We start from the raw sequence: 21,585 nt of genomic DNA, 5'->3' as shown, positions 1-21,585 counted from the left end.
TGACCCAATAGCCAGTTTTTATAAGTATTTTTTATTATCCTTCATTTATATACTCCTCTCAAAATTTAGAAAATGTTTTTAACACCTCCCCCCCAACCCTTGTCGTGGTAAAATATGTAAAAGTAAATAAATAAACACTTAACCCATTTTGCCCTGATTTCCCGATATTGGAATATCTTTATTTTCTTGATTTGGAACATTTTCTATTTATTTTCAAAAATCCTGATTTTTTTAATTCCATTTTATTAGAAAAATGAGTAAAATTGCTTACAAATTGAGTAGAAGCGTTTAGCGATGTTTTCACAAAAACGCTATGATTAATTGAACTGGTATTATTTTAAAAAATGATGAAAACTATTTTACGTTTTTTAATTTTTTTTTATATTATTTAGTTTGACTTGTGAAATCAGCAAAAATAAAAAACTAAAATAATTGAAAATCTAATGATTTATTTCCATAATTTATTCTTCATAAATATTACAAATTTATGTAATCTAGAATATTTTGAATTTTTTTTTGATTAATCATTGCAGTTATTTCTATTTATTAAAATGCGAATAGAAGAAAAAGGAAAGGTCATAATATTCAAATGAATTAGTTACTATTATATCAAAGTTATATCGATGTGCATTATCTCAAAATTGTAATTAGGAGGCATTAATTATCAAATTTTCTATAATTAAAATAATCTGAGAAAATAAATAAAAAATTCTTAGTCAGTATATTTTTTTATCTAGATTAGAAATAAAGTACTTTAAATGACATAAAGCACACTTTTAAATTCTATGTTGGGGGGGGGTTAACTTATTCTGCTAAAAACTTAACCCAAAATGTCCGCTCCATACTTACAACCATGAGTGAGTGAGACCAGGAAGACTAATATATTTTCTATCACATCAGATAGAGGTTACATGCCTATTAAATAAACAATATATAATAAAATATTCTTAAAACATTCACGTTTATGATTTAAGAAACTTCGGTTGGTAAATTGATATTGAATATATCAATTTCACTTAAAATGAATTCACAATTTTCGCGGTCATGCGCTCGCTATAATAATTTCGCACAAATACATTCGCGGTAGAAAATTCGCTATAAATGGTTCGCGATTAAAGTTTCGCTCGCTAAAATGTATTCGCGGTTTAGGTTTCGAGGAAATAAATTCGCGATTATGAGTTCGCGATCAAAGTTTAGCCAAAATGTATTCGCTATAAAGTATTCGCGAAAATAAATTCGCTATGAAGAGTTCGCGATAAAAGTTTCGCTAAAAAGTATTCGCGGAAATAAATTTGCTATAACGAGTTCGCGATCAAAGTTTCGCTAAAATGTATTCGCTATAAAGTATTCGCGGTTAAGGTTTCGCGGAAATAAATTCACGATATTGTCTTCGCGGAATTGGTTTCGCTATATTACCTTCGCTATAAAATTCCTTCGCGATAAACGACATTCGCGTTAAAAGTTTCGCTGAATTGACCTGATACGGGAATGACCCTTATGTAATAGAGATTTATCCAATTAAGGTTAATATTTATTCTAAGTTTCCATTATTTAAGCTAAATATTTTCTTAATGTATAAATTTAGATATTTAAAAAAATTATTAAATACAAATGGCAACTATATTAATATTTGAATAATAATGGACTTTAAAATAAACACAATTTAATTCATTCAGGCGGATATTGAATTTAAAATTCGAGAAAGCATTCTGGCGATATAGTAAAACATTTTTTTATTGAACAATTTTCAACCAAAATTATAGAGCTAAAAAACATATACATAATTGAGATTAAGTTGTATTCAAATGAAATCGAGATGTATAAATAATAAACACAATAAAAATTAAACCATATTATAATTTTTAGATTTATAAAAATAAATTAATTAAATGAAAACAATTTACAAAGAAACAATGCTCATTTAACATAAAGTGTAGCAAAATAATCAACATCTAATAAAACAAATAATTATTTTGAAAAATTCAAAAGCGGTTTGTCTTTGATATAATAATTTTAACATCAATTTATTGAAAAACAAGATCCTGGGTAAATTTAGTCAAGATTTAGAAAATAATGCTTGATTAACAAATTTGTAAATTCCTTAGGTATTCGATGAAAAAATGATTTATTTATTCCTAGTCAGTTATTTGTATAGTGGGTTAGAAGGAAATGGTTGGGATGGATTAGGGTTGGCAGTGTGGTTTATGAAGCTAGCTTGAACATTGTGATTTGGGGTGGGGGGCATAGCAAGTGATGGCTGGGAGAGTGGTTGGTGATTGATGAGTGCGGCAACATAGTTGTTAGGATTTTGGCTTAGGATAATGTTTGGCATGACGGGTGGAGCGTTTGGGGGGTTCGAGACAGGTGTGGGAGGAAAAGCGCCAAAATAATTCATCAAATTAAGAGTGTTGGATGCTACTGTAACTGCATGGTTAGGTGGTGGTGTTGGGTTGGGAAAGGGTTGACGAGGCATGATATTTTGAGTTATTGATACTGAACCCCCGTTTTGCTGGAGCTGATGTGCCATGGCTGCCATATCCATCATGTTGGTAAAGGGTTCGAGCTGGATCAACATGTGGGACGTATTTGGGGGCATGATGGGGAGTCTGGGTGGAGGATTGTTGCCTGGCAATTGTTTGGCAAGGGCCGAGGCTAATGGCTGATTGGGGGAGTACAGTGGATTGTATTGTTGTGGAGGTCCTAGGTTAGAAGGAAGAGAGGGCCTATAAGAAAAAATATTGTTTGCCATGGAGGGCTGTGTCATTTGTTGATTGGTAGATAATGTCGGGACAGTTGGATTAACATAATTTTGCATTATCATTTGGTTGAACTGTTGTTGATTATTAAGATTTAAGGTGTTCTCAATCGATGAAGCATTGCCATTGAGATGGGGAGCTCCACCCATGTTTAAATTGGAGCTACTGTTCAAAAAATTTTCATAAATCCCCATAACGGTAGCCATTGAATTGTTCCTCAGTAGATTAGTTGTTAGATTGTTTGGTATGGTAGGGTGAGCCTGAGGATACAAAGAATTAGGCAGAGGCAATGGCATGGTGAATTGATTAAATATATTATTAAATGCATTTTGTGATATAGTGTCTTCAACCGATGAAAAAATTGAGGAAGGTAATTGTTCAGCATTATCTATAGAATTCCCAGAGGAAAAGTGTAAATTTTGCTGTTTATGAGGCTTTACCTTACAAACGTTACTATTGGCGTTTGAGGCGGCAACGTTTGATCCAAGAGAATTCTTGTCATCAGAATCATTTTTTAGGCAAAATTTATCTTCCTTTGAAAAGACTAAATCTCTGTCACATTTGACATTATAAAATTCAGTAAATGATGGAGACATGGAGGAAGATATGGAGCAACTCCCGATATTCATATCATATGAACTGGATATATAACAATTCGAATCTATATATCTGTATTCATTTTGATGTTGGATGAGTATATCCATGGGTTCCACCTTAAACTTCGCCATTTCATGGTGGTAAAGAGATAGTTTTAACTTACTATCATTATCGGTGGTGTTGACGGAATCGTCCCACACCTTTTTGACCGAGGCAATCCGCAAATTAAGATCAGCAGCCGAGGGGGAAATAGGCGTCATCTCTGCCTTGTCTTGCATATGAGAAGGGGGCAACGATGTTCCATGACAATTTAAAGTTTTTAGATTTTTGATACATAGACCCATAGTGATGGTTGGTAGAGAGGTCATACCCGATGTGGCAAAAGCGTTTGACGAAAATGATTGGACGCCTGCTGAATTTGCGTCACGTTGGTACTGAATTTGTTTATTCAATCGTTGTGAGGGAGAATCTATGGCGCTTTTGGAAAAAGGCTTAAATATATTTTTTTAAACAATTTGATATTAACGATTATTCATTTGGAGGGGAAAATAAATATTCTTACTTTATAAACGTTAAAATTTGTAGGAAAATTTGAATCTTTTTGGAGTTTTTCTATAATTTTAATTAAAGCAATATAAAAAATAAATGGTATTATACGTTTAATATTACTGTTAGGATCATGTTGAGAATTTCTAGATTTTGCATTATTTGGCCACATATCAACATTCACAGTATCAGTTTTACTGTTAAGACCACTAACAACCTGTAGTAATATAAAATTATTTATTATAAAATATTATTTTCTTACAGGCGATGGTTTGATAGGTGCTTGCTGACTTTTATCTGATAATTCATATTTGTCTTTTGTTGCATAAGAATCTTTACCATAACCTAATGTTATAAAATATTTTAAAAGCATATATAAAATAAAATAGTATATTACCACTTGCTACATTTTTAACTAATTTAGAAGCATACTGATTTGTGCTAAGTTTTTGCGCTTTTCCTCCATCAGTATTTTGAAAGTTTGAGTTCAATTTTTTATTAAAACTTGCAGGAAATTGTTTTTTATCGTTTTGTCGGTTCCCTGGCTGTCCATCATCAAATTTTGGAGTAAATCTGTTAACAGAATCTTTAGTGGTTCTAACCTTACTATCACCACGTCTTTCGCTAGTATGCAGAGGAAGGTGACTATCTGGGTCATTGGGACTTTGTCTTGGTGGGTGCTGCTGGGAGTGCAGATAGCCGCCACCACTGCCGTTGACGCGACCGTTACTGAACGACTTGCTGGGTGGTGCTGCCCGCCGATCCCGTTCATCTCCGCGAATATCTTCATGGCGTGGTCGCAACTGCGGTGGCAGCGGCTCGGAAAAATTTGGTCGAGTTGTGGTATGGTTGTGGCGAGATGCAGCGGGAAGTTCAGTAGCACGTTCACTGCTCTCAGAGGCGGTTTCCCATTCATCATGCTCATCACCGCCCCAACCTGAAGGGCTGCGGATCGAGCTACGTGGGGATGATATTTTGGACACTGTAGGTTGCTGTAATGCTCTTAGAGCACAAGAGATGTTGGTATTGACAGGAGAGTTTTTTGTTCTAAGGGATGAATCAGGGTTTGTCTTTTTTGGGTCACGGGGAAAAGCAGTAAAACGTGTGGGACGGTCTTGCTTGTGACCAATAGCTTTAGCAGTGGTTGATGAGTTATCAATGGGCATGGGTTCAGATTCGAAGTTAGGGGAGCAAATTTTTCCCCCTCCTTCTAATTCGCTGGGTTGTTGGCTCTCAGATCGACCAGTATTGCTCCACTTTGAAATCGAATGGTTGGGTAAATTTTCGCACCCTTTAAAAGATTCCTGTTTGGGGTAGCTATAATTTTTATACCCAGTTTTGGGTAATACCTTACCAAGAGTGTTATCAGATAATCCATACTTATTTAAGTTATGGTAGGAGTTTTTTAAATCAGTTCTCAAGGTGATCGGCATAGCTTTATCGTTTTTCTTTGATATCAAAGTTGATTTAATGTCATGGTCATCATTTTTTAAAGGATTAAGCTTGTTACCAGGGTAGGGTTTAAATTGCACACCCTTTCTGGGTCCAAAATTTGAATCGTTTAAATGATTATCCTTAATAACTTCATGCTTTTTGATATCCCGAATCTTTTTAAGCTTACTAGCTTCCGCGGCCTCACGTTCCTCCTTTAACTCCCGACTGAATTTTGCCAAGCTACTCTCTTTCTTTTCTTCACTTACAGCATTATCGATTCGATTATTCTGTGATTTAGATCCCACTAATAAGCTACTAGAATCATCAGAAGTAGCAGGAAGCATTTTAGGAATATGGGTACCAAGAACTTTTTGAGATTTTGTCATATTCACTTTCATATCATCATTTAGTATGGATAGCTTTGTAATTTTACCCCCTTCAAATACCCATTTAAATTTGCTAGATGCTAAATCTTGCACGTTTTTAGAGGAATCAACATCAGCTTTTTTGATAGGTTGATTAGTCGAGGAAAGATTATATTTAGCTTCAGGTTTCTTGTGTAATTCACGATTTGCTTCATCAGCTAATACAATTATATTTTTTTTATCATTTTTTTTCTCAAAAAATACTGAACTGTGGGTAGCACACTACCCTATCAACCACAAAATTAAATTTTATGATAAAAAAGCGAAATGCTTTTAATATTTAAGCTGAAATTTAATAAAAACAGTAGTTTCATTTCATATTACAATGCAGTTAAAATAGCTCATTAAGGTGTAGGTCATTAACTAAGGAAACGAACAAAAACTCGAATTAATTTTTAATTTATATAATTTTTTGGTTAAAATTAAAAATAATATCTTTCAAACCAGTTAACAACATTCATTCTTTGTTTTTGATTATCCGATTAACTCAAAGACTTTAAAAATTAGTTCTTCAAGGTTAGCTGATGAGGTAGTGTATTACTATAAACTTTTAATAAAAAAATAAGCTAAAGCTATTTTAAAAAGAAATTTTTTTTACTTGGCTTGGCTGAAGAGTAATTGTGCCTTTTGGAAGTGATTAAATCTTTCGACTTGGTGTTATGATCAAATCTACTTGGCTGTGGGGCATACACTGTGTTGTACGATTTTTTGGATAGTCTAGGCAAATTATCGAAGTAACAATGTATAATGTACATTATAATCGAGGTTTATGACATTTATTTTACTTGTAATTTTCGGGAATTTTGTCATCAGACTTTTTGCTGTGAAAGGTGTTAGGTTTTTCGATCTTATCATCTTTGTTTGAAATTGGCTTATGTTCGTCATAATCGTGCTCAAACGGGTCCTTTTGGTATTCCCTGTTTGTATTGGTAGAAGATTTTTCCGAATCTTGCCATGGTGATGGATCTACTCAAATGTTTAATATTCATTTGATTTACGGATATGTAATTGAGCGCTATTTTTCCCTATATACTACACATATTATGACATATTTATCATCACGAGTTTGGAACTTGAACTAAAAAAGGGTTGTCTTCAGTTCCAAATATTTTGAAAAAGTTGGTGCTGGTTCCATTTTTTATGATTTTTTTAAAAACGGTTCGGTGGTTCTGATTTTTATTTTATTTGACAACTTATATTTAGAACTTAAAATGTAGGTGAAGCATCAATATTAGGGATGTACCGATATTTTTATTGAATCGGATCGGGCCGTTATTTCACCCATTTTAAAATATCGGTTATAGGCCAATATTATAAAATTTGCCGATCCGATTAGATATAGAATAGCGTCTTTAACAAAAATAAAATGTTATAAAATTTTTAAAAAAAGTTGTCTAAAAACATTTATTTTTATAAATAAAATCGAAATCCATTTTTATGTATATTTTTTTAATAATAATTAATTAATAAACATTCTGCCATATTGTTATTTTTTTGCGCATTCTGTTTAAAAAAGTGTGCGATAATCTCTTCAGAATCTGTTTTTAGTGAAACTGGTGATATTGACAGTTACCATCGCCGCAGTCTGACCTCTGATAAATTGGAAATTTTGGTATTTCTAAAAAGAAATCTTCGATATATTAATGTAAAATATTATCTCAAATTTCAAAATATATTTGTTCATTACTTATTATTTATATAGATTAAAGTAATTACTTATTATATAAGTGATTTAACAATAAAAAATATTATATACTTTTAGAATTGCAATTGAATTGAATATAAACTATAACTGATCATTATAATATATTTAAATCACATAAGTTATGGTATAGTTAAATTATAGATGTTATACTAATAAAAATTATATTAAAATTAAAACCATTGGTATCTCTACAGAATACAAAATTAGATATGATATCGGATTGGATCTCCAAAAGGTGGTATCGGTACACCCCTATTCAATATAATTCATAGGACAGTCATATTTAAATGATCTGTGTCGATGTTACAATAAAATAAAGAGGCATATATGAGACCTATCAGTGCCCCCTTTTAATTTAATCAACTCAGGTCAGTTGAACATATTTTCTCTCGGGCTTTGCTGGATCTTGCTCTTAAATTAAAAACTTATTTTGGACAAGATCCGATATTTATATCATTGTAATAGTTCATAAATTTTTTCTAAAATCAGACCTAAAAGAAAAGCAGGTCTGAAGGATCTAGTTTGAAGTTTGAAATAATAAGACCATTGATAAAGTAATACTTTTTTGCTATTAATTACAGGCATTCAAAAACGTAAACTTTTTAGTTGTTTTTGAATATTTTTTTGGTATTATTGTTAAGGTAACTTCAACTAGTTTAACTGTAATTAGAGCCCAACAAGATGATCCAAAACTTGGTAGACTAAAAATTAAAAGGGCTCGAACTTCTTTTCCTTAAATCAGTTTGGCTTGAAAATTTGTTAAATAAATTTAGATATTAATGTTTTCCTCTTGTTTTATCAAAATAAAATGATAATTTATAAGGAAGTTAGTGATCTTAGATTAAGGCCAGGATCAAAAATAAATAAATTTTTTAGGTAGGACTTAAAATTAATAAAGATTTTGGGCTGTGACGAAGCGAAAAAATTGATTTTGCATGGCTCTAAATGTAACTAATTATATTTTTGAAATATAACGACAAAACTAGTTACTTTATAAATAAATATCTTCTTCATTGTCTTTATATATGAAGAATGCCTAAAATAACAAAATAATATCCCACTTACACATAAAGCTAGTATAGTAAATTTTATTTATCTTTTAGGCCCCAATTTTGCAATTAGTTTAATACAAGTCAAAAAATATATTATTGTTATATTTATATTTCAGCGCGTAAAACTTCAAAACCCAGCTGATGGACCAGGCAATGTCTTTAAAAATTTATAACAGGTTCGGCAATTCACATAAAAAATTAGTGGGCCTAACTGGAAAACAAATACACAAAAATTATATAGAAAAAATAATTTACAATGTTTCATATAATATTTATCTAATTTCAAATATCACCTTTTTTCTAAAATGCTCATATTATTGTTATATAAAATACTTTTAATTATTGAAATAGAAAGTAAAATATAAAAGGAAAAGTATAAATACATAAACTATTATATATCCCACTCAAACTTGAGATAAAACGATTAATTATTTTTTCAAAAAATTTATTAAATTATCAAAGTTATGTTCTAAAATAGGCCTTTTTATTTATATAGCAAAAATTATATAAGGTGTATCCTATATGATACTATGAGAGTTAATCAATAGAATATTAATTATTATAAAAATAAAAAAACAATTTCGAATATTATTAATACATAAAAAATATGACTATCACATTATTTACATTTAATAAATGATAATCTATTACTATTACAGGTATTGAGTCTGTGTTTGGATCTGGACTATTATTGATCATCTACTATTGGTAAATGAAGAATCTTTTCTTTCACAGAAGGCAGGTTAGATATTGCAACCACTGCTCTCCTTTTAGGTTTATCTCGCCATCACTCTCTGAACTTGAAGATTCATCGAATATAATCATGAATTAAATATTCTGCCAATTCAATTTTAAACTGATAATAATCCATCATATCCTTTTTAAAATGTCATGCCTAAGTTCTATCTTTTTTATATTCTAGCCACTCTGCTACATCCAAAAAATCAATGAAGTAAACAAAAACTGAATGGTCCATGTTTTTGTTCAACTTTTAACTGAGTAATTTAAAATAACTCTATCCAAATTATCAACTCCACCCATATTTTTATCATAATTCAAGATACAATAATATTGATGACTGACCATAATATAACTTTTCTTTTGACCATTGCTGACAAATCAAATAGTTTTGATCTATAAATATTGGAGGTCATGTATACTGCCCTATTATCAAAGCATTTGGTGATGCGAATGTCACTGTCTGGCATTACATCAATTGAACTGTCTCCCTGAATACTCAAAGATAGGTCATTCTAACTCCAACATTAATTTTATCAGGAGTTGGGTATAAAATGGATTCAGTAGAACTTCCCTTTCCTTCATAGATAATGAAATCTAAAAGAATACCTTTCTCTTGTTGTATTTAAAATTTCTAGTACTAGTTATATGCCTTACAGTTTGATAAATTAGTTTCTTAAAATATTCTAATGACAATGTTGGAATGTATTTACCATTATCATGCTCTGACATATCTAGTGTTGCGTAATCGGCTAAAAATGAAATTAGTCAAAAATTCTGCATAGATGCCTAGCATTAATTATTATTTATTTATTTATTTTTATTTAATGTAAATATTTTATTATTAACAAATAAACATGATATGATTTAATATTTTTTTTTTATATTATTATATTTTGAAATGAAAATAAATTTATTTATTTGATGTTTTTTAATAAAAAAAATAATATGCTGCCAATAGAAAAATTTCGTCCCGGCTCTTATTTTCAAAAAAAAAATAAGCCTGGCCGGGATTTTTAGTCTGTACTTTATATATTCAGGGCTGGCCCGTCCAGGATTTTTTAAATGTTGTTTTATGTTAAATATGTTATCAATACCTATTTTAACCTATTCGTCAAAAAAATTCAAAAATAACTAGGGTTGTACCGATATTTTATATCGGATAGGATCGGGACGATATTTCACCCATTTTAAAATATCGGTTATCGGCAAATATTATAAAATTTTCCGATCCGATCAGATAAAAAGTGGCGTTTTTAACAAAAATAAAATATTATAAATTTTTTTAGAATAAGTTATATCTAAAAAACCATCTATTTTTATAAATAAAATTGAAATCCATTTTTATGTTGAATTATTTTAATAGTAATAATTAGTTAATAAACATTCTGCCATATAGTTATTTTTTTTTCGCATTCTGTTTAAAAAAGTGTTCAATAATCTTCAGAATGTGTTTTTAGTGATGCTAGTGATATTGACAGTCCTCATCACCGCAGACTGATTTCTGATAAATTGGAAATTTTGGTATTTCTAAAAAGAAATCTTCGATATATTAATTTTAAATATTAATTTCAAATTTAATAATATATTTGTTTATTACTAATTATGTAAATAGTTTATGTTATTATTTATTATATAAATAAGTAATTTATCAATAAAATTATTTAGAAAAAACCCCCTCATTTAATAAAAAAATAGATAATTTTAAAAAAATGATAAAAAAAAATTATATAAGATTTCACCTAAAAGATTGTTTATATCTAATAAAATTTACAATATATTTCCTCAATAAAAGATAAAATCACTAATAAATTGTATTAAAAAGAATATATTACTTTTACAATAGCAGCATATTATTTTTTTTATTAAAAAAAACATCAAATAAATAAATTTATTTTCATTTCAAAATATAATAATATAAATAAAAAATATTAAATCATATCATGTTTATTTGTTAATAATAAAATATTTACATTAAATATAAATAAAATAGATTATTTTACTAAAATAAATAAATAATAATTAATGCTAGGTTTTAACTAATTTCATTTTTAGACGCCTTATTAGGTTTAGCCGATTTTTAGGCTTAGTCTTATTAGGTTTAGCCGATTTTTAGGCTTAGCCGTAGTTTTTAGCCAATTACGCAACACTAGACATATCCATGAATCTAGAAATAAAGTATAATCAATCTTATAATAAAAATTAATGGAATTATAAAAAATGACATGAAAATTTACTTAATTGCTAATATTAAAATAACATAGAATGAATACATAAAAACCTCAACATATTGGATACTTTAATTAAAATTAATATAAATTTTTTTTAAAACAAATAAAAATTTGAATAAAGTCAATTAACCAATCATAGCATAATTTATTCATTTAAGTAAAAAAAATCATAATTATTTATTTTTGAAGATTTTGACTAGCTAAATGGTTATTCAAAATATTGACATAATATTTTTTTATAAAAAACGAGCTCTTTCTGGTATTTATAAAATACGATAAATAGAAATAATTATATTTTTATGATACATTGGTATTTATTTTTATTTTTTTAATATTTTTAAATCATTAAAGTATCATAGGCGATATCGGGAGTGCATGGAATATTATGAAAAAGGTATTTTTTAAAAAATTATATTTTCTATCAAAAATTAGTTATATAAGAGTATTATAAATTTTAAAAGGTAAATAAGATTAAATATTTTAATTATTATGCAATCATATGAAAGCATAAGAAAAGGCCTTCAAAATGGTATTTATAAAATTAAAGAAAACAATACACTTAAAAGCAATGTTTGGCAGAAATTCTACCTTCTTATAGATAGTAATAATAAATCATTCATTATGTTAAAGCATATCATACAATAAAATTTTCCAATATAAATATTCAATGGGAAGTTCACATCTAATTCACAAAAACTTACCCAATTAATTTATAATAAAGATCTGATAAATGCCAATATCACAATTGATTTATAAAGTGGTCATGTTTTGTTCCAAAGGTATAAGAGGTCCTTTAAGGTTATAACTGATGAAGGATCTCTAAAAGACCAACATTTAATTGACATTGGAGCAACAAAAGGAAAATTTGATATTAAAAGTTCAGTGGTTGGTCAATGAATCATGTTAAAAGAAAATCGATAGTTTTATATTTATTCTTATATCAAGCTTTGTGCCATCACGACAGACATGTGGACAGATGACTATATAAAATTCTTATAAATTATATTGTCTTTACATTATATTGATAATTGGATTTTTAAAAAACGAATTTTATTTATATATTCAAAGGATAAAAACATGCAAAAATATTAAGTGAATTGCTCAAGAGATTTGTATCATATAGATATACAAGATGACTTTGCAAATCTTTTATTTGAAATGGATCAAGGTGCTAATATAATAAAGGCATTTGATAAATATAAGGATATTAATAGTTCATGTTCATCAAATAAATACTGATATGCAAAAGCTTTAATGAGAAACTTAATAGAGGAAGCTCCTGACATTATGAATGTAGTCCAATATTATAAACAGTGACCTTAATAAAAAAATTGACTAACACATTACATCAAGAGGTCAAGGTCAGGTGAAATTCTAAATTAATTTGGTAGAATTATTATAAAATTGATAAAACAATTTGATGAAATTGATCCTAAGGAAGTGAGTGAGCAATTTGAGCATGATTTAAAATTAAAATCAACTTCACCTTATGTTTATTTATAGAAAATAAAACTATTAAATTAACTGCAGATGAATTTCCAACATAATTTTTGAATTATAATCAATAATTAATAGGTTAGAATTTACTAATAAAAAAAGTTAATTATTCAAGATGAAAAATGCATTCATATTTCATGATTGCTACTCTATTGAATTCAAGTTTCAAAAAAATGAAGATGTTATCAATATAAGAAAAGATTAATTCACAAGGAAATAAAAAATAATTAATAAAATGGACTCTCTATCATGCGTGGGATAAATAATAGAGGTAAAACCTACAAACTCAATCAAAATTGAGCAAATAGTATTTTAAATGTTAATAAATTTTGCATAGTCAAAAAAAAGTAGGGAGGATGAAATAACGGGCTATTGAAATCAGAGTGGAGGCCTATATACTCCTATTTTGGGAGAATGTTCTTGAGATGAGGTTAAAAAAAGGAAAACTAGTATAAATCCTATTAAGTTGGAAATAATATTTCAAATCAATATTATATATTAGAGATTTGCATCACGCCTAATTTTTTAAGCCCAGCCTGGCCCGAAATTTTTTTTATAAAGTTTTGCTAGGTCAGGCCCGAACCCGAATTTTTAAAAAAAAATATTGCCGGCTTGGCCCAAATTTATTTAAATATAGAAATTAATTTTTATAACTACTCAAAATAAACGATATATGTTATATGGCGTCTACTTTCTATAAATAAAATCACATATTTCATTTTACATAAAATGTTCAACATAAATTGATATTTTAAAAAATTTCTAAGGCCCGACCTGGCCATGACCAAATTTTCTTAAAAAATATAAGGCCTGGCCCAGTCCAAAGCCCATTCAGGCCAGGAACGGGTCGACCCTACTTTTGCAGATCTCTATTATATATATCCACTTAACATAAATGATTTTATGTATACCAGCAAGCAGTGCCAAGGTAGGATTTTCTCTGTGACTACCAGGATGATTGAAGAAATAACATTGTAAATAGAATTCTATTCTTTTTCTTTTGATGTGCAGTCAGGCCTAATTTTCAAGTATAGCCCAAAATTTTTAAAATAAATTTTTCCAGCCTGGCCCAGTTTCAAATAAATTTTTTATTTTTCCCAAAAAACCCAACTAGAAATAAAAAAATATTTGTCAAACCACAGCTTTACCCAAATTTATTTAAATATAGAAATTTTAATTTTTTTAATTGTAAAAAATATTATTCAGTGCCTTGTTTTTTTCAAGAATTTTAAAATATATATCTATAATGGAATATCATATTTAGAAATTTCGGCTTGACCTGACCCAAATTTTATTTAAAAAAAATTAGAATAACCAGGTCCTAATTTATTATTAACAAAAAATAAAAATTTAAAATTAATCAAGTATTTATAAAATAGTAATGTTAATTAAATCACCATGTTGTTAAAAAAATCGAGGTGATTTGTATCACAATTTTATTTAAATTGATTTTTAATAGCAAGTCATATTAAAATATTTATATCAGGGTTAGTGTTGTTAATAGGTTGGTTGTGTAAACACCAGACCTGGGGTTTGGGTTTAGAAATCGACTAAACCAGCTCTGAGCAAGAAGACCTGGGGTTCAGTCATACTCAGAGTAAAAACCAATTTATAGTTGTTTTTTTCTGAACTTAGAAAAGTATGAACATGAGCTAATGTATCAAATAAAAGGTATTTTGATTATATCTTGATTGTAATCATAATTATCATTCTAAGTGGGCAGTTCTGGGTATTGAGGGGTCAGGAATATTTTAAACAATGCAAAATATTGATATGAGCTTTATTAAAAATTAATTTAATTATATTTCAATTATAATCATGAATATTATTCTAATTGGACGGGTCTAGGTCTTTGAGGGCTGTAATATTTTTATCATCACAATTTATAAATATGGGTAGTAATGTTAATCGACTAAATAGTTATTGAAAAATATTTTAATTTGGATTTCCCGGCTATTCATGACATGAAATAAAAGTTTTATAATACAAATAATGAAAGAATAAAATAGAAAAAAAATATAACCTAAAAAAATAAGCGATTTGTTTTTTTTTATTATTTATGGTTATTATAATATACAAAGAAAAATTGTTTTATTTATGTTATATATAAAAGTTTAATTATTAAAATGGAATATACAAAATAAAAAATTTATTTTCTATTTTCTTTCAATAATTTTGCAATTTTTTTAAAAAAATATGAAACAAAATAATAAGGAAGAAAAAGTAAAATATAAAGTAAATAATATTTATTTCTTTCATCAATGCAGGTAGAAAAGAAAAAATATATAAATATAAATTTTTAAAAAATCATCTGGGCATATAAAAAATAATTATTTTCATTCTTTATATTTCTTTATTTTTTTCTCGCTTTTAAATATATTAAAAATACCGCTAGATATTGATATCTTGTTTGAGGAGATTATGATCTCTATTTTTTATGATTCTCCAAAATATAAGGTCTAAAAACATTGGACAAATTGGTATAATATGGAAGGGTGGGGGCTAATTAAGCCATTTTTCTCAAACTCAATTTTCATAATTCTCCCACAAAATAAAAATTTTCACTAAATTTCTCCTGCAATTGATCATACATACCCCGTTTTCTTAAAAGTCAAAACAAATATTTCCTCTTCAGGAATTCTTAGTATCTTATATGCATTAAAAATTTTTATTCTTTTAAATTATCACAATTTATTCTTTTGTGAGTTACTATTTGTTTAACCCATTCAAATTAGTTTTTCTGAAATTCATACTTTTAATTTAAAATAACATATTTACATATTTTATTTCCCAAATTTTAGCAACTTATTTCTAAATAATAAATCATTAATTGTTATTATAATTATATAGGAGACATGTCAAATCCAAATAATCATAAAACTTTTTTCATGTTTAGAAAGAAAATAAATAAATTCTATTCCCCAAGTCTAAACCCCAGATATTTACTCAGGGTTCATGCTCAGAGCATGAGCACAAAAGGTCATAAATTAAGCAAATTAACAAAAGACTATTTTTTTAAATTCATTCTCATACAATAACTAATGTTTAGTTCTCCGCAGGATAAGTCTTGTTCTGATTCATATTCAATATTATTATTTTTTCATAAATTTTCCTGTTGTCAAGATCTTCAATTGATTTGTTTTATTAGATTATTACCCCAAATCAACCAATTTTTTCTGAAGAAGTAGAACTAGGAATTGATAGTAAAATAATTTCTCTTAATGGCATGGTGGTCTAAACCCATTCTAATAACTTGAGGTTGATGAGTTTCTTGTGGAAGCTACTGTTCACATAATTTACTATTAAACATGTCACTTTTACTCCTAAAATTTATGATATCACTTGAAATATTTTTTCACCACCACATTATACAATGCCTAATTCTTGTAATATATCACATACTTCATTAAATTCACTACTAGTAAGATCACCTTGATATTGGGGACCCACAGGATTGTGATCATATATTTTCATATAGATTTTTCTTTTTTCTAACATATTTTTTATTTTTTTATCAGATTTTTTTTTAGAGTATTTGACCATATTTAACCAGATCAAATACTCTTTGGCAAAATATTTTAGCAAATATATTGATTTTGACTAATACTATTTGAAAATAAATTACAATATGCTAATATTTTTTGTATTTTAAGAGCTGCATAATTTAAATATAATTAAAATAAATTCATAAAAAATTAAAGTTATTATGATGTTATCCAATTCCAAATACAGATATCAAAACACAATTAATTATAAAATTGTTATAAAAATTAATGGATTTTAGGAAAAAATTAGATATACATAAAAAATATGATTGGAAAAAGACTTTTTGTATAATTTTAATAGGCCAGGTCAAATCTATGAAAATAATTCCCAGGAAAAAAATTCCAGTTTTTTAATATATTAAAAATTATAAAAATAGGGGAAATAATTTGTATATATATATATATATATCCATGGAATAAAAATCTTGAAATAATATATTTAAAAATTTTGAGAAAATCAATTCCAGAGAATTATAATGGATATTTTTACGGGGAATTATTTTCTGCTTACTAGCCAGGCCTGACTTTTGTAAAATTTTAATGGGCTTGCTTGACTTTCATAAAAGGCCAGGCCAGAAAATTAATAAAAAAATTATGGAGCCTGAATAATAGATTTAAATAACAGGCCAGACAATTTGCTGAAAAATCTTAATGGACAAAATAGATGATGCCTTGCAAATCTCTGGTGAAAAAAATAATGTGGTATACTTTTCATGTGCAATTCTTATGAAAATTGTATTTTCATTTAAATTAATTTGCATAAAATTTTCAAATCACAAAACTTTGTATAATAAATGATGGGTTAATTAAATACTTTATAAAATAACTTGAAATGTTAGTTAGTATTTTGACAATTAACTTTAGCTACTTTTTAAAAGGTAACTTGTTACTTCTCAGAAGTGATATTTAACAACAGTACTTACAAGATATAATGGATATTGTTACCTGTTTGATATTTATTTGTGGTATTAATTTTGAAACTCTTTTGCTGTTGCCCATCTTGAATATTTGTGTCAAGCCCTGATACCTAAAAATAAATTCCAGTTTAAAAAATGATATATAATTGATTAAAATAATTAAGGAGACAGCTTTAATTATATACCTTTTTATTTACACTGGAAGAGGTGTAAGGTTGTTTAGTGTGATCAACAATATCCTTGCTAGTGGTGGTATTACTCAAATATTGAAATTTAGAGTTAGAATGGGGTGAGGGGCTATCTGACCATGCATCCATATCACCCTCTTTTTCTTCTTTATCCTGTAAACCATCTTCAGCTAAAGGTTTATTAGACAAAATCTGATAGGTTATTAATAAGTAATATAAGCAAAAATGTCAACTACTATTCATTTATTATACCTGATTTAAATCATTCCTTTTCAAGTGGTCACCAAATTCCTCGCACTCTTGAATAATGTTTTTAGAATTTTCACTGAATTTTGCATTTCCTCTATATGAATAATGTTGATTTTTGTACTTTTTGTCATTCAAATTATTAAATGTTTGTTCATATTCCTAAGTATAAAATAAATAATTCTGAAAATTAAACAATTATTTAGTACAGGGTAGGATGGTGCATCATATGGTGGAAACGGATGCATGGAGGTTTGGTGATACATCTTTTTTGATATAAATATTAATTATTTTTGTTTAATTTACTAATTTTGATTAGAAAAGTTATTTTTGTCAATGAATATATATCATAGTATACATACTTCATGTGTATTATAGTGTGATTGCAATGGGAAATGTCTCTCCTCTGTTGAGTAATGTTTATAAGAGTCATATGAAGCTGGTCTATTCATATTCGCTTCTTCTGCTTCTTGGTCAAGTACTTTATGCCTTTGATTAACTTGATTTTGATGAGCATCATCATCACTTAATGTGGAGTTAACCCTGTAAAATGAATGACTTCAAAACACATAAAAAAGAATATAAAACCTTGTGTTGTAAGAATTCTGCTTGATAAAAACTGATGGGACATGATGTTGTGGCATCAGTGGAGGTATTTTATATGGTACAGGAGATTTGGGGAGAGCTTTTTCATTAATGCCACTGCCTATTGGTGCTTGCTGATGGTATTTGATGAAAGAATCATCCTCCGCATATTTTATTCGTCTATAATTTCCATTGGGAACCATATCTTCATTGTAATAAGGGTAATAGGTAGATGGTCTGGAATCAAAAAAAGCTGAAGATCTTTTTTGGTAGTAGGTTGGTGAATATGGATTTTGTGACATTGGATTTCTGGCATTATGATTTTGTCTCTCATTTTGATAGTTATAATTGTAATAATATTCATCATCATATGATCCATACTTTAATTTATTGCGAGGATAGTAGGAATTTACACCATCACCTCCATAATTCTTTTTTAAAATAACATTTGCTTTATTTAGAGATGAAGAGAGAGTTTGTGAATTAAAAAAAGTTTTTTTGGAATAATAATCTGGTGAGGCATATTCATTATCAATAGGCCCTCCTCTACTAGCATACTCATAAAAATGTTCATTTTGAATCATGGGTGGAGGATGCTGGAAAGAAGAACTGTAACGTCTTTCTCTTCTGTCAATCTCTGGATAATAATCTCTATTTTTAAGCAGCATTGGTGGTGCAATCGAGGCACCCGGATAAATGTAAGGAGCTTGCAAATTTGGATTTAGTTTATTTTCATAATGATTATAAGGATTGATAACTGACATATACGGAGGTACAAATGGTGTTGAGGAATGATGATTTTTATTGAACAAGGAAGTCCCTTTCTTTATAAAATTTGAGCCATCAATTAACCCATAGACTTTCTTATTTTCCTTTTTGGGTCCTTCAGACAAATTATCATGAGCAGGTCCTATTTGGTAAGATAAAGGCATATTAATTTCATTACAGGGTAATGGTGCATTAGATAGGTAAGTATAAGGATTTCTAGAAATTTCAAAATCACGAGTCCAAAATGGCTGATTTTCACTTATTGGCTCATCATTTAAATTACTAGCTGGCAATTTCCTAAGTGCCATATCCTTCCAATTTGCTATATATTAAAAAAATATACTATATTAAAGAATAATAATGCTACTCTGAGGCCTAAGGTGGTTAATTGGTACTAAGGATTGCATATAAAATTTGTTAGCATTTTCTCTTAAAAATGATTTTGATCTTTCATAGCTCAAATTTGAGTAGTTTGCCTGATAAGTCTCAGTATGTAATGAAGAATTCACTGAGGTTACATTAACTATGGAATTTGAACTTTTAACTTCAGCACTTGATAGTGATGGAAATTCTTTTTGAAATGCAGTTGAATATTGCCCAGAATCATATGTATTAGAAATAGGAATTATTGATGCTATAATGTACATATATAATATTTAAATTAACAATAAAATACTTGAACTTAAATCTGGAGAATTTCCTAAAGCTACATTCCAAGTTTTTAACCCTGCATTTGATAACACATCATATGATTGTTTACATAGATCATTCTTAAAATGAGGATTATTTGAAATTTCATTACTAAATGAATTGAATTTAGTATTCTTAATAAGTAATTTACATTTCAGTATCCTTATTAACCCAGCTAGTTCCTGTTGTTATATTTATATTGTCATTGCCTTGAATTTCTGCCCTATTAGTGGGTAATATGGCAGGAGGTGGCAATCTTTTACTACTAGTAACTTTTCCAATACTTTGGATTCCATAAGATTTAGCTATTATAGACATTTATATTTTAATGATAGAAAATAATTACATGATCTTTGGGAATCAAATCCTTTCCCTTTATATATGGTATTAATATTTAAAAGTGAAAATTTGCTCTTTTTATCTATTTTCTGGTTAGTGACATTATTGGATTGCGAAAATGTAGATGACATGATATATCATCGAACATTGATTGTATTACTTATCAAATGTTACAAAGTATAATGAGTATAATTTTACTTGTTAGAGGATTTTTACTAGTAAAATGGTGATTATTAGGAAGTTGTATAATTGTAACGATACCTAATGTTGTTTGAGTGAACTCTAATAGAGTGATTTTAATGAAATGTAAAAATAAATATTTAATTTAAAAATCAATTTAAATTTATTTTTAACATAATATCTGCATAAAAAACAAAATTATTAAAAGAAAATATAGAAAATTTTAACTAATATTATCAAAATTTATAATAGGAAATATGGCAGACATTTATAATAGAATTTTAAAGGTCAAATTAATAAATATTTCATTAAAACTTTGCAAATTTTATATCAATAAGTTTTGTTCTATTGTATGTTACTCACAATTTCTAGTAATTCCAGTGACGAGGGGGGGGGGGAGTGTTTTGGAGTTAAACCCCCCCCCCATAATCTTCGAAAATTTTTTTCTTATAGCGAATAATTTTATAATATTTTCAATTTATAAATAAAATTATATACGATATGAAAATGAAATATATTTTAAAAAACAAATAAGAATTTTCAATTTTAATGGCATCATGGTTTAAAATTATATATTAAAAATTATATGTAAAATATTAAATAACAATAAAAATATATTGTAAATTTTTTCCGCATAGTTAAATTAGATATTTATAAATTTTATAATAAAATTTATATTGTTAAACTAATTAGATAGTTTTAAAAATTTTAATTAATTTTTTATAATTTTTAAATAAAAGATAAATCATTTAATTTGGTAAATGTAATGAGAAAGTAAAGATGATCGCTAATATGTTTGGGATTAAAAATTTTAAAACTAGAGTAGTTTCTAGATAGTCCAATTGCTTAAATATTGATGAATCCACGATTAAAGATTTTTATAAAGTAAATATTTTTACTCCCTTTATTTACACATTTTTATTTCAATTAAAGGAAAGATTTATTAGTCACAATTTTATTTTAAACAGCTTTTATTTTCTTGCCGGTTGAGTCTAAATACACGTGAAACGCGAGAGGATATTAAGAAAATCTCAGAGTTTTATTCTGATGAATTATCAGGATCGTATGATAACAAATTTTGTGATGTTGAATTTTGGTATAAAAATTTTGATTGAATAGCTCTTTGAGACCAAAATATGCTTTGCA

At 27.7% G+C, this 21,585-nt stretch overlaps 1 protein-coding gene across 3 annotated transcripts; it reads right to left on the bottom strand.

The window, feature by feature from the left end:
• Positions 1-1,714: 1,714 nt before the first annotated feature.
• On the bottom strand, positions 1,715-20,541 carry LOC135922520 (uncharacterized). 3 transcript variants are annotated; one of them, XM_065456885.1, is made up of 18 exons: positions 20,458-20,541; positions 20,267-20,418; positions 20,072-20,225; positions 19,907-20,031; positions 19,598-19,864; positions 18,466-19,552; positions 18,240-18,420; positions 18,087-18,143; positions 17,884-18,039; positions 17,629-17,823; positions 17,472-17,553; positions 6,544-6,724; positions 6,357-6,475; positions 4,297-5,916; positions 4,162-4,244; positions 4,011-4,116; positions 3,916-3,965; positions 1,715-3,844 (listed from the first exon to the last, which is right to left on the bottom strand). In XM_065456885.1, exons 2-18 carry the CDS (start codon positions 20,388-20,390, stop codon positions 2,144-2,146), a joined length of 6,288 nt encoding a protein of 2,095 aa, XP_065312957.1. In that variant the 5' UTR covers positions 20,391-20,418; positions 20,458-20,541; the 3' UTR covers positions 1,715-2,143. The 3 variants fall into 3 exon arrangements, with proteins under 3 accessions (XP_065312957.1, XP_065312959.1, XP_065312958.1); XM_065456887.1 differs by having other exon boundaries at positions 4,023-4,116; XM_065456886.1 differs by having other exon boundaries at positions 4,300-5,916.
• Between the last annotated feature and the right edge of the window lie 1,044 nt (positions 20,542-21,585).

Source organism: Gordionus sp. m RMFG-2023, chromosome 1, assembly GCF_954871325.1.
Source record: "Gordionus sp. m RMFG-2023 chromosome 1, tfGorSpeb1-WG-v2, whole genome shotgun sequence".
In the NCBI taxonomy this organism is placed as follows: Eukaryota; Metazoa; Nematomorpha; class Gordioida; order Chordodea; family Parachordodidae; genus Gordionus; species Gordionus sp. m RMFG-2023.
Note: the sequence above shows the minus strand (reverse complement) of the source record. Positions and strands in the feature narration are given on the sequence as shown.

What these genes read in the sequence shown, in the direction of transcription:
- LOC135922520 (XM_065456885.1), bottom strand. Translation starts at nt 20,390, where the DNA reads ATGTCATCTACATTTTCGCAATCCAATAATGTCACTAACCAGAAAATA. An exon ending in CACACTATAATACACATGAA is followed by an intron (nt 18,144 to 18,239) that starts GTATGTATACTA and finishes ATATCAAAAAAG; the next exon opens with ATGTATCACCAAACCTCCAT. An exon ending in CACCTATCAAACCATCGCCT is followed by an intron (nt 4,117 to 4,161) that starts GTAAGAAAATAA and finishes ATATTACTACAG; the next exon opens with GTTGTTAGTGGTCTTAACAG.